Source organism: Indicator indicator, chromosome 25 (assembly GCF_027791375.1).
Source record: "Indicator indicator isolate 239-I01 chromosome 25, UM_Iind_1.1, whole genome shotgun sequence".
NCBI classification, from domain to species: Eukaryota; Metazoa; Chordata; class Aves; order Piciformes; family Indicatoridae; genus Indicator; species Indicator indicator.
In genome coordinates, this window is record NC_072034.1 from 15,720,856 (window position 1) to 15,732,942 (window position 12,087).

Below are 12,087 nucleotides of genomic sequence, written 5' to 3' on the forward strand. Positions count from 1 at the left end.
CAATTCACACACACTCATAAACCTGCCAGCTTGATAACAGCACTGCTGACAACCTCAGACCTTGGCTTATTCTTCCCTTTTCTCCTTCCATCTAGCTTCCTTTGGAACTTAGCTTTTTAGTCCCAGTATCTTTTAATACAGATATAAAACCTATCACTGTCCTTGGCATTAAGATTTAATACTAAAATTGGGTGGATTAGTATGATGTGACTTCAATTCAAACAGAGGGATTGCAGGAAGGATCTGGAGGGGCTGGAAGGTGTCCAGGGAAGGGCCCTGAGGATAAGCAGAGGGCTGGAGCTGCTCTGAGGACAGACAGAGAGTTGGGGTTGTGCAGTCTGGAGAGGAGAAGGCTCCCAGGAGACCTTCTGGTGGCCTTGCAGCATCTGAAGGGGGCTCCAAGAAAGCTGGGGAAGGACTTTTTAAGGTCTCATGGAATAATAGGAGTGGGAGGAATGGAGCAAAAGTAGAAGTGGGGAGATTCAGATTGGATGTTAGGAAGAAATTCTTCATGATTGAGGGTGGTGAGAGCCTGGCAGAGGTTGGCCAGGGAGGTGGTGGAAGCCTCATCCCTGGAGGTTTTTGCAGCCAGGCTGGATGTGGCTGTGAGCAACCTGCTGTGGTGTGAGGTGTCCCTGCCCATGGCAGGTGGGTTGGGACTGGCTGAGCCTTGAGGTCCCTTCCAGCTCTAACAATTCTATGATTTTATGATTTCCCCAGCTCCCCAGCTTTCAGCAACACAAAGGAAATCTCAGTTTGCACATCTTTCACTGACAGTACAAGCCAGGTCTTCTAAAAGAAGAGGATTTTTGATCTACTGAAAGCAATTCAAAACAAGCAGGGTGCCAGCCTCAGTGAGAGCAGCAAGGCCAAAGTTCCCTCTAGCACACAAATTGGTAGCTGCCATCCAAGGTCACCCAGGTAAATTGTATGATTCAAGTGGCACTTCCCTCTAAGGACAAGCTCTTGAGGGCAGTGAAGACACAGCTGAAACCCTTGTGTTGTGGCAGACAGCTTTGGATCAGGACTCAGTGTGTCTGCTGCTCAATCATCTCTATCTGGCTTGAGCCAGAGTGACCTCACCTTTGAATAACTGTTTCAAAATGCCAGTTGTGCTAGTTTTACTCTGAAAAAACCCTCACAATTTCAAATCATGCTGGTGTCCACCTCCAGCATTCCAGTTGTCACCTGTATCACTAAGGCAAGCCAGGCAAAATCTGAGTCTCTGGTCTTGTGCTGTCCATACAGCTGTGTCCACTCCCTGCTACAGCCACCCTGGTTGGTCACAGTCAGACACATGCCTTCATGGGTACCAAAACAAGACTGCAGGCATTAAGACAAAATAAAAATCTCGTCTAAGATTACCGAAGAGGTAAAATGCAAGAAGAGTAGTTTGTAAGAAAGGTCACTTTTGTCTTGTGGTTCATTTATCAAAGCCCTTATGGAAACTCTTGCTATTGTCCTAGGAAGGAGGCACAGGAAAAAAAATCCTTTCTAATTTGCAGACCACAGTGTCATGCTTGTGCAGACCTCTGCCACAAGGATCTGAACTCCACCATTGCAGCTGCAGGGCAGATTTAGGTTGGACATCAAGAAGAAGATCTGCACAACAAAAAGGGTGAAATACTGGAACAGGTTGCCCAGGGATGTGGTTGAGGCCTCATCCCTGAAGACATTCAAGGTCAAACTTGATAAGGCCCTGAGCAACGTGCTCTAGTTGGAGGAGTCTCTGCTAACTGCAAAGGGGTTGGGCAAGATGATCTCTGAGGGTCTCTTCCAACCTGATGCATTTTGTGATTCTGTGAAACCTCAGAAACACCTGCAAAGCAGCTCTGGTCAGTGGCATAGAAACACTGGTACAAGAGACAGAACCATCTCAAGAACTCTTCCTTGTGTCATAGGAAGCCTTCCAGATGACGTGGGAAATGGGAAGTTGCAGCAAGTGGAGCTTTCCAGGTTGGAAAGCTGCTTGCTGCAGTGCTTTGCAGCCCTGGCTGAAGCAGCCTGAGCTCCTCAGGGCAGTGCTTCTGCCAGCTCCCCGTTACAGGAACCCCTTGGGCCTGACCCAGGCAGGGTCCAGCGCTCCAGCTTTGCACAAATGATGAGACAGAGGCAAGCTAAAAGACAGAGGAGAAATCAGTCTGTACCTGGGTGGTTGTGTGGTTGACTACAGCCTTCCCAGGGGAGGAGGGTGCTGACTGCTGCACTGTCAGGATCTGCTGTCCTAACGCTACATTCAATGGGACGCCCACCGTCTTCTGGGGGGAGCTGGGAGGCTGGGAGGCCACTGACACCACTGTTAGCTGCTTGGCAAAACAAAGAAGCAGTTTAAATCTCTGCACAGGATACCAGACTCTGTACATACACTTCCCCCTCCTCGTGGAAGCACAGCTCCCCACCAGGACAAAGGAGTCCTTTCTGTGAAGAAGATGACAGCTCACACAGGCCTGACCGTGCGACAACAGCTCATAGGCATGGGAGAAGCTTCAAGGCACTGCTGGCTCCCAGCAGCAAAAGTGCTGCAGAAAGCTAGCACAGCTTCTCTTGCTTGCTTGCTTGGGTTTCAGTTGGTTTCTTTGGTTGGGTTTTTTTGTTGCAAGGAAAGCAGCCCACTGAAGCCTGACCACTGTCAGGATGGATTTTCTAACCCCAGCCTCACAGGTGGCATCACAACTATTTCACCACAAAAGGACAATTTAAAAGAAGAGCTGTGGGACAGTAATAAAATTCTCCCCTCACACTACTGATTTCAGCTGAAGGAAATGTACATCTGTATTTTCCAATCTACTTCCCAGATTCCTACAGAACCTTCTGACAGCCCTGCTGCAGAGCACAGTGTCTGAGTACTAGGCTGTGTAGCCACAACCCTTTCAAGGTTGGTTTTATACTCTGAGTTCCACAATTTTTGCTTTATACTTAAAGGAAACTCCCAATTTTTGAAACCATTTGCTTTCAGAAAATACTTAGGCCTTCTCTACAGCTGGAGCTCTTCTCCTATGAGGACAGACTGAGAGAGTTGGGGCTGTTCAGTCTGGAGAAGAGAAGGCTCCCAGGAGACCTTCAAGTGGCCTTCCAGGATCTGAAGGGGGCTCCAAGAAAGCTGGGGAGGGACTTTTTAAGGTGTCAGGGAGTGATAGGACTGGGGGAGATGGAGTAAAAGTAGAAGTGGGGAGATTGAGATTGGATGTGAGGAAGAAATTCTTCCCCATGAGGGTGGTGAGAGCCTGGCAGAGGTTGCCCAGGGAGGTGGTGGAAGCCTCATCCCTGGAGGTTTTTGCAGCCAGGCTGGATGTGGCTGTGAGCAACCTGCTGTGGTGTGAGGTGTCCCTGCCCATGGCAGGGGGTTGGGACTGGCTGAGCCTTGAGGTCCCTTCCAACCCTGACAATTCTATGATTCTAAATTCAGGATGTAACCCCAAGAAGTCTGTTCACCCCAGCTCGTTGTTAATTTTGATTCCAGATGTTGTTTTTCACTCCTTCAGTTTGCTCCCCTCACTAACAGTTCTCCAGCATAAGCCCTGCACTCCATTTCTGTAACATTCCATAGATACAGCACAGGCAAACTCAGGAATGATTTCATCTTAGGCTGGTGATGTTTATGCTCTTTACCATGAGGGTGGTGGAACACTGCAACAGGTTGCCCAGGCCCAGTTGAGGCCCCATCCCTGGAGACACTCAAGCTGAGGCTGGACAGAGCTCAGGGGAGCCTGATCTAGTGGAGGATGCCCCTGCTGACTGCAGGAGGGTTGAACTGGATTGACCTTTGGAGGTCCCTTCCACCCCAACCCATTCTGTGATTCTGTAATTCTGCAAAATAGTACCATGCTCCCCTCCAGACCCTTCCTTTCTCCAGCAATATTCCTCTTCCCAAGACAACTGTATCAAGTCTCAAGTACAAGTGTCACCATGACACTCATCTGTAACACAGCTCAGGATGGCTGATGGTCTCCTGTCCATCTGTGCCAGTCTCCAGCTCACCACTTGTCAAGGACCATTGCAAATTGACTTCAGATGTGCTTAGAGAAGACCAAGTTATTTCTGCAGCTGCAGGTGATGGGTGCTGACCTATTCATGTTATTGAGGTCTCCTCTTAAACAGCCTGGTGATGTTTCAGGAGGGCATTCAAAGGTTTGAGCACCTGGCTGAGAGGGAACAGCTGCTCTGGGAATGGGTGCTGAAGGAATGGCAGGGATGGGAAGCTAATGCAGGAATGCATGTTTGTTGAAACCACAAAAAGGGAACCAGTTGCAGAGAAATCTATCTTAGGCCATTGCTGCAGAGCATCACAAAGTGTGGTGGAAGCTCTGGAGCAGGGAGATCCTAAAGAGCTTGGAGTGAAGACACAGGGAGCTCCAGGCAGCCCACTGTGCAGGAAGGATGGGAGGCTGCAGCCAGAATCAGGTCCTTACCTTATTAGGGGATTTGAGTGGTGAGATAGCTATTTTATTTGGTGTCTGTTGTGGTGGTGTGCTCAGGGATGATCCAATGACTCCGCTCTCAGAGATGGTTATTGTCTTTGGTGGTGTTCCTGGAGCAGACTGTGAAAGAACCCTACCTATAAACAATGAAGACACCATCAGCTCAAGTCAGCCCTGGTCACATCCACTTCTCAAGCAAAGTTTTCTCTGCACATAGAACACCTGATCCCTGCTGCTGAGAGTGTGCCCAGCTAGGAAGGACATGGGCATCCTTTACCTTTCTTCATCATTGGCATTCTTGCAAATAAACAAACAGTTTACTTGTGCTCAAAACCCACCCAATGCACGTTTGGCTTTCTGAGCCATTCAGCTGAAAACTCCTTACAGCCAGGACAACATCCTGAGGTGTGCAACACCTGCCGTGTGCACCAACACCCAGCTGGGGTCTCCTAGGAACTCCCTGGGCTGCTGCCAATGGACAAAGAACCTGAACATCTCCTAAATCCTCAGCCCATCAGAACTGAACCAATGTGGCAGTGACCAAGATGAAGCTGTTTGCTCTGTCTACACTCTAAGGTTTTTGTTTCTTCTCTGTGTTGTGGTGTTTGGTGAGTTTTCTTTTCACTGCCTAACAATATGATGATCCTCATGAAAATAGGGATGGTGGGGTACTTAGGATCCCTCTCTCTGCAAACAAACCTCATCTTCAAACTATCTGCTTTTACCTGCAAAAAACCCAGCAGCTCCAGATGCTGACATCAGTCTTGGGAATACCACAAACGTCCCAGACTGGAAATCAGTTTTGTGTTTTGTTCCCCCTCCACCCCAATGTTTCTAACTTTCTTTCCAAAGAGTGCTTGACCACTGAGCTTTCCTCTGCTGTGCACTGGCTCAGACTCACTTCTGTCACAGCTTCTCTGTTATCCACTCTCTTGGACTGCACTTATCAAAACAAGAAACAAACACACAGTAGCACAACTCTTCCATCCCAGACTAGTGGTGTGACAATTAAGTCAACTAGAACTGACCAGAAAAAGCATCATCCATGTGGAAAGCTGCCTTCAGTTGAGGGCTGTGTTGCTCTAAAATAACCTAAGAACAGTGCAGAGTGTCACCAGCAGCTGCTAAAGCCACCTGCAACCTGAATAATGTCAGTCTGGGGGAATTGCACCACCCACTCTAGTGAATGCTCTGAGACTGTTTTCTCCTGGTGGCACCTCTCCCTTTCTCACTACATCCCCTCTGCACCCCTTGGCATCAGCTTCCCAAGGAGAATCTCCTTGCTCACACTGCCAAACCTTTCAAATGTGCAGCTTGCAGAAATTCTCAGGCAGTTAGAAACATTGGTGAGATTCACAGAAACATGTGCAGCAACCCAAAACACAACACAAGCCTTCCACCCTGCCCAGAATGATGCCAGCCTCTCCAAGCTGGCAAGAGGAAAGGCAGATGTTTGAAAAGAGTTCCTTCTTCAGCAGAGGAGCATCAACACCTCCCAGTGATGCTTCTCCCACAGGCTCAGGGACAGGCACTGAGGAGTTTCCAACACAATGAGTTAAAAGCTGGGCATTTCTGTACTTGGTAACATAGCTGCTTGGAAATGTGATGTAGGTAAGAGTGGATTTGGACCCTTCCTTCTGGAGGCAGCAAACTTCCAACCATGCTATTTCTGGTGTGTTTCCTTATTGTTTACCACTATTCAGGTACTGCCAGATGAAAGAGTTGGGGATGCACAGCCTGGAGAAGAGAAGGCTCTGGGGAGAGCTTAGAGCTGCATTTCAAATTGCTGAAGGGAACCTCCAGGCAGGCTGGGGAGGGACTGTTCAGAAGGGCCTGTGGGGAGAGGACGAGGGGCAAGGGTTTGAAATCAGAGCAGGACAGATTTAGGTTGGACATCAGGAAGAAGTTCTGCAGTCAGAGTGGGGAAACACTGGAACAGGTTGCCCAGGGATGTGGTTGGGGCCCCATCCCTGCAGACATTCAAGATCAGACTGGATGTGACCTGGGCAGCCTGATCTAGTTGGAGGTGTCCCTGCTACCTGCAGGGGGGTTGGACAAGATGCCCTTGGAGGGTCCCTTCCAACCCAAGTTGTGAAAACGTGACCCAGCTCCAGGTGACTCATTTGGGGCTTTTTAATGGTTTTGGGTTGGGTTTTGGTTTTGTTATTTGAGAAAGGGTAAAAACTAGGGAGTAGAATGAAGAATCCCTCTTGCACCTGAAACACAAATTGGGCTTCAGGGTGCAGGCAACCTGACAGCTCAATGAAATAATTCCTTCAGTTCTGTGCCACTCACTTGTGCCTAGCAAAATTCTGAATGCAGGAGACAGAAGTTTAAAACCACCTTGACTCCCAGTTCTGTAAAGTCTTAACAAATTGTTAATTCTCTGCAAAAGATTTTAGGCTTACTTGGGTTGGTCACTCTAGAAGCAGTTAAAGACATCTTTCAAAGGTCTGAAGAGGACTCTGGCTTCCTACATTTGTCCTTTTGAGATAATGATGCATTTACCAAGGGACACAGCAGGCCTACTGCTATAACCAACTACTGGGGTGGTGGTTAATCTATTTTTGCTTCTTTTGAAAGGACACAAACACAGATTTGTTTCCCCAAAGAGATAAACCTTTCATTATTTGCTTGAACTACCTCCTTAGACACTTCTGTGGGTGCTGCTTCTCTGCCCTGGTGAGACCACACCAGGAATACTGTGTCCAGTTTTGGGCTCCTCCAGTTCAAGAGACAGGGAATCTACTGGATAGAGTCTAATAGAAAGCTACAAGAGTGACTGGGGGACTTGAACATCTCTCCTATGAAGAAAGACTGAGAGACTTGGAGGTGGTTAGTCTGGAGAAGGCTGAGAGGGGATCTTACTGATGTCTATCTGAGGGGTGGGTGTCAGGATGAAGGTGCCAGGCTATTTTCAGTGGTGCCCAGTGACAGGACAAGGAGCATGAGGAAAAAATTGGAACCCAGGAGGTTCCAGCTCAACATGAAGAGAAACAACTTTGTGGTGAGTATGATAGAGCCCTGGAGCAGGCTGCCCAGAGAGGTTGTGGAGTCTCCTGCTGGGGAGACTTTCAAACCCCACCTGGATGTGCTCCTGTGTGACCTGCTCTAGGTGACCCTGCTGTGGCAGAGGGCTTGAACTCATTCTTTGGAGATCCCTTCCAACCCTTAGCATTCTGAGATTCTATTTGAAGTAGGTGAGCAGCTTAACAGAAAGAGCAGAGCTTTACTCTCTTCACTCCAACATTTCTGCTGTCATTTGCATTGAAGTCCAGCTATAAAGAGGTACAAGTAATACAAGAGCAGGTGTCTCCTTGTTCCCCCCTGAGTGTTCATGCAATGGACTGGCAAATGCTTTCTGCTTCTCAAGCAGCTTTTTCTCTGTTTGTGAGGTGGGGTTTTTTCCCTCCTCCCCAAGCTCCAGATAGTAAAATCATCCTGGAGTAAAAGCAAAAAAAGATCAAATTCTGCAATCCCAAAGGTAACTCCAAATGAGCTATGTGTAAAGGTACCAACAACAGCATTCACCTGCTTCTACCAACAAAACTCTGCTGTTTTCTGGGTTCTTTTTTCCAGTTGCTTGAGGCACTTCCAAGAAAAACTACCATCAAATCACAGACACAGGAACATGTCTACAACCAGCATCTCTTTGAACAGCCTTTAAAAAAAAATGGTAAAGCAAACCAAGTCAAAGTAGTACAACCTGCAATGACTGGTGACACTTGAGTGGTCTGCCCTGTCACAGCTTTGCTATTGATTGGTTTTGCAAAGATCAGCTTGGTGATCACTGGGCCAGAAGTTGGGGTTCGAGTCTTCTTTGCGATCTGAAAGATGGAGGAAAAAAAGATTCTAAAGTAACTTGGAGCATTCTGGAGCTGAGTTATTACTGTATTGTTCAGAACATCAGGAAGTAAAAAGGGCAACACTTGCCATGGGCAATCCTTGTTCATCTCACACTGCACCCCTCTTGCTCATCCTGGAGAGGTCAGGATATGACCCACTGCACTTTCAAGAACCAGCCACCAAAGCGGGATCATAGAACCACAGAATCAGTCAGGGCTGGAAGGGACCACAAGGCTCAGCCAGTTCCAACCCCCCTGCCATGGGCAGGGACACCTCACACTAGATCAGGCTGGCCAGAGCCTCATCCAGCCTGGCTGCAAACACCTCCAGGGATGGAGCCTCAACCACCTCCCTGGACAACCCATTCCAGGCTCTCACCACTCTCATGGGGAAGAACTTCTTCCTCATGTCCAGCCTGAATCTCCCCACTTCCAGCTTTATTCCATTCCCCCCAGTCCTGTCTCTCCCTGATAGCCTAAAACGTCCCTCCCCAGCTTTCTTGGAGCCCCCTTCAGATCCTGGAAGGCCACAAGAAGGTCACCTTTGGAGCCTTCTCTTCTCCAAACTGAACAGCCCCAACTCTCTCAGCCTGTCCTCGTAGGAGAGGTGCTCCAGCCCTCTGCTCATCCTGGTGGCCCTTCTCTTTTGTGTGATCCACACAAAAGAAGTTAAATTTAAGTGCACAACTCTCAATATCTGAAGCTTTAAAAAATGTTACTCCTTTTTTTTTTTTTTTTTGCTAGCCAGGACAAAACTTCCCCTTTGACTGATTGAAATATGATGACTCTGATCTACTCTGACACAGCAGCATGCCTGGATCCTGCATGTGGGAAACACCCTCTGCAACCCTTCTCAAAAGCAGGGACCTGGAGAGTTTTGGGTACCGAGCAGGCAAGAATGAATCAGTTGGCTACATCCAGGTAGAAGGGGGTCTTTTTCTTCCTGCCTGGATGCAGTCTCCTGAAGCACAACTGGAGCAGGAATGACATGAATGTGCAGTTCATTGAGAGAGAGCCCTTGAAACTTTTCTAAGCAGGAGATACAGCCTCAAAAGGCTGAAACAAGAGTTGCTCCCCTTTTCCACACTGACAGAAGCTGCCCAAGGCCTTTATCCTGACAGTGTCTATAGCTCTCACACCAAGAAGGACCTTGAGGAGCTGGAACAGGTCCAGAAAAGGGCAATGAAGCTGGGGAAGGGTCTGGAGAAGAGGGCTGGGGAGGAGCAGCTGAGGGAGCTGGGGGTGTTTGGTGTGGAGAAGAGGAGGCTGAGCTCAAGGAGACCTCATTGCTCTCTGCAGCTCCCTGAAGGGAGGCTGCAGTGAGCTGGTGGTTGGACTCTTAAACCAAGTAACAAGCGATAAAAGAAGAGGCCTGAATTTGTGCCAGGGGAGGGAGAGGTTGGAGATGAGGAAGAATTTCTTTACTGCAAGAGTGGTCAAGGATTGGAAGAGGCTGCCCAGGGAGGTGGTGGAGTCCCCATCCCTGGAGGTGTTCCAGGAAAGCGTGGCCATGGCACCTGGGGGTCATGGTTTGATGGCCATGGTGGGGTTGGGTGGATGTTTGGACTGGATGATCTTAAGAGGGCTTTTCCAACCCAAACAATTCTACAACCTAAGATTTTCTATATCCACCTGGTGAAGAGTTCAACTGAGAGGGAGACTTTCAAAGGCTGCTTTAATGTGCTGCCTGCAGATCACTGGGGTCTCCCCTGAGTCCAGGTGAGCACACTGGAAGGCACTGCTGAAGCCCTGACACCTCCACACCCTACAGCTCAGGCCTCTCCACCACACACACCAGCTGCATCCCACAGGTATCAGCTTCCACTCCAGCAGTATCAGAGAGGCATCCATGTGGGTAAACACCTCTCAAAGGTGCAGAACTACCTTTGTGACTCAAGTAGCTGGAGAACCCTCACTGGGGTGCAAAGCTCCAGAGCTGACAGCTACTTTGAAGAACCTGAGCAAGCTGTCAGTGCTTAGAGGAAGCCACTGAAGGGGCTGGACTTTGGGCTGTCCTACACAAAGCCCTACTTATAGAATTTGCTGACTGAAAACATCTCCTTTACAGCAGAGTTACACCAAAACATTCCAAGCATTCAGTAGCACAAAATGAATTTCCCAGCTGCCCTGCAAAGGACACATGTGAAGCTGTGGAGCTGCCAGCAGTGCAGCCACAGCAGGGCCAGGGAGGATGGAGATCCCACCTGATCCCGCTGGACATCCTCCAGCCTCCCATAGAAAGCAGATGCCTGCTCTGTGTGTCTGAGCTGTGCCCAGCCAAGGGAGGCAATGATAAGCAGCTCTGACACCAGGCAGTGCCAGAAAGGACCAGCAGAACAAGGAGGGGATTCTGCCCCTCTGCTGTGGGGAAAGACTGGGAGAGTTGGGGCTGTTGAGCCTGGAGAAGAGAAGGCTCCAGGGAGACCTTAGAGCAGCCTTGCAGTACCTGAAGGGGCTCCAGGAGAGCTGGGGAGGGACTTTGGACAAGGGCTGGGAGTGCCAGGATGAGGGACAATGGCTTTGAGCTGGGAGAGGGGAGAGTGAGAGTGGAGATGAGGAAGAAATTGTTGAGAGTGAGGGTAGGGAGACACTGGTTGTAGATGCTCCCTCCCTGGAGGTGCTCAAGGCCAGGCTGGATGAGACCTGAGCTGTGCTGGTGGGAGGTGTCCCTGCCCATGGTAGGGGGTTGGAACTGGATGACCTTTAAGGTCCCTTGAATCCAACCTATTCTATGCATCTCTGAAACCCCCACCTCAGAGCACTGAGAGGTGAACACCACTTGCCCAAAGATGCTGTGTTCAGGCCAGGTGAGCTGCTTTCTATGTGGCACACCATGGGAAAGGCTTAAAAGGAAACAGAGAAGCCAAAATTCTCATCTTTCTGAAGGCACATTCCCTGAGAGTTGGAAACAAAGAGTTTGAAGAAGGAAGCTTCGTTCCCAGCCTGACAAATCCAACTCACAGCCACTTGAGCATCCGAAGGATTCAGCTCTCTCAGCACACACACAGGGGACAGATGAGCAAACATTTTATCAGGACATTTTGGGGTAAATGTTAATTCCTGATAAATTTTAATTCCTGATGAATCCCCCACCTTTCATCTGCTTGATTTGTGATTTCTGCTGCTGCAGGCAACCTTACCCTGCCATAAGGTGTTAGTGGAACTCAGCTGCTGCAGCTTTCCCTGTCTGAAGTGAGGGCAAAGTCTGGCTCAGAAGGCAATTAGCACCCCCCAGGCCCAGCCAGCTCTGGGCAGGTACAGTTGTTTCCCAGTAACACAATAAATGTGCTTGCATGACTTCCATGACCATGTGTACATCACTAGCTGCCTGCTAACATGAAGTACTGCAGGAAATAAAAAGTCAAAATCCTCAGACAAAAGCTGCTGACCACAAGTCCCCCCCTGCTTCCCTTTGACTTGCACTGTCCTTCTCAGACAAACCCTCCCCTTGCTTTTTGGGTCAACTGCTTGCTTATGAAGGGAGTTGAACAAATGGGCTTGGAGCACCTCTCCTGTGGAGACAGACTGGGAGAGTTGGGGCTGTTCAGTCTGGAGAGGAGAAGGCTCCAAGGGGACCTTCTTGTGGCCTTCTAGGACCTGAAGGGGGCTCCAAGAAAGGTGGGGAGGGACTTTTGTGGGTGTCAGAGAGTGATAGGACTGGGGAGGATGGAGCAAAACTAGAAGTGGGGAGATTCAGATTGGATGTGAGGAAGAAATTCTTCCCCATGAGGGTGGTGAGAGCCTGGCAAAGGTTGCCCAGGGAGGTGGTGGAAGCCTCATCCCTGGAGGTTTTTGCAGCCAGGCTGGATGTGGCTGTGAGCAAC

The 12,087-nt window shown here is 49.2% G+C and overlaps 1 protein-coding gene across 1 annotated transcript in view; it reads right to left on the reverse strand.

The window, feature by feature from the left end:
• The window catches only part of LIN54 (lin-54 DREAM MuvB core complex component), a 60,106-nt gene that overhangs the window by 16,675 nt on the left and 31,344 nt on the right, over nucleotides 1-12,087 (reverse strand). Inside the window, exons 3-4 of the mRNA XM_054392160.1 lie at nucleotides 8,125-8,245; nucleotides 4,410-4,555 (exon numbers count right to left, since the gene is read on the reverse strand). Coding sequence (XP_054248135.1) covers nucleotides 4,410-4,555; nucleotides 8,125-8,245 — 267 coding nt within the window. The remainder of the gene's footprint in view (nucleotides 1-4,409; nucleotides 4,556-8,124; nucleotides 8,246-12,087) is intronic.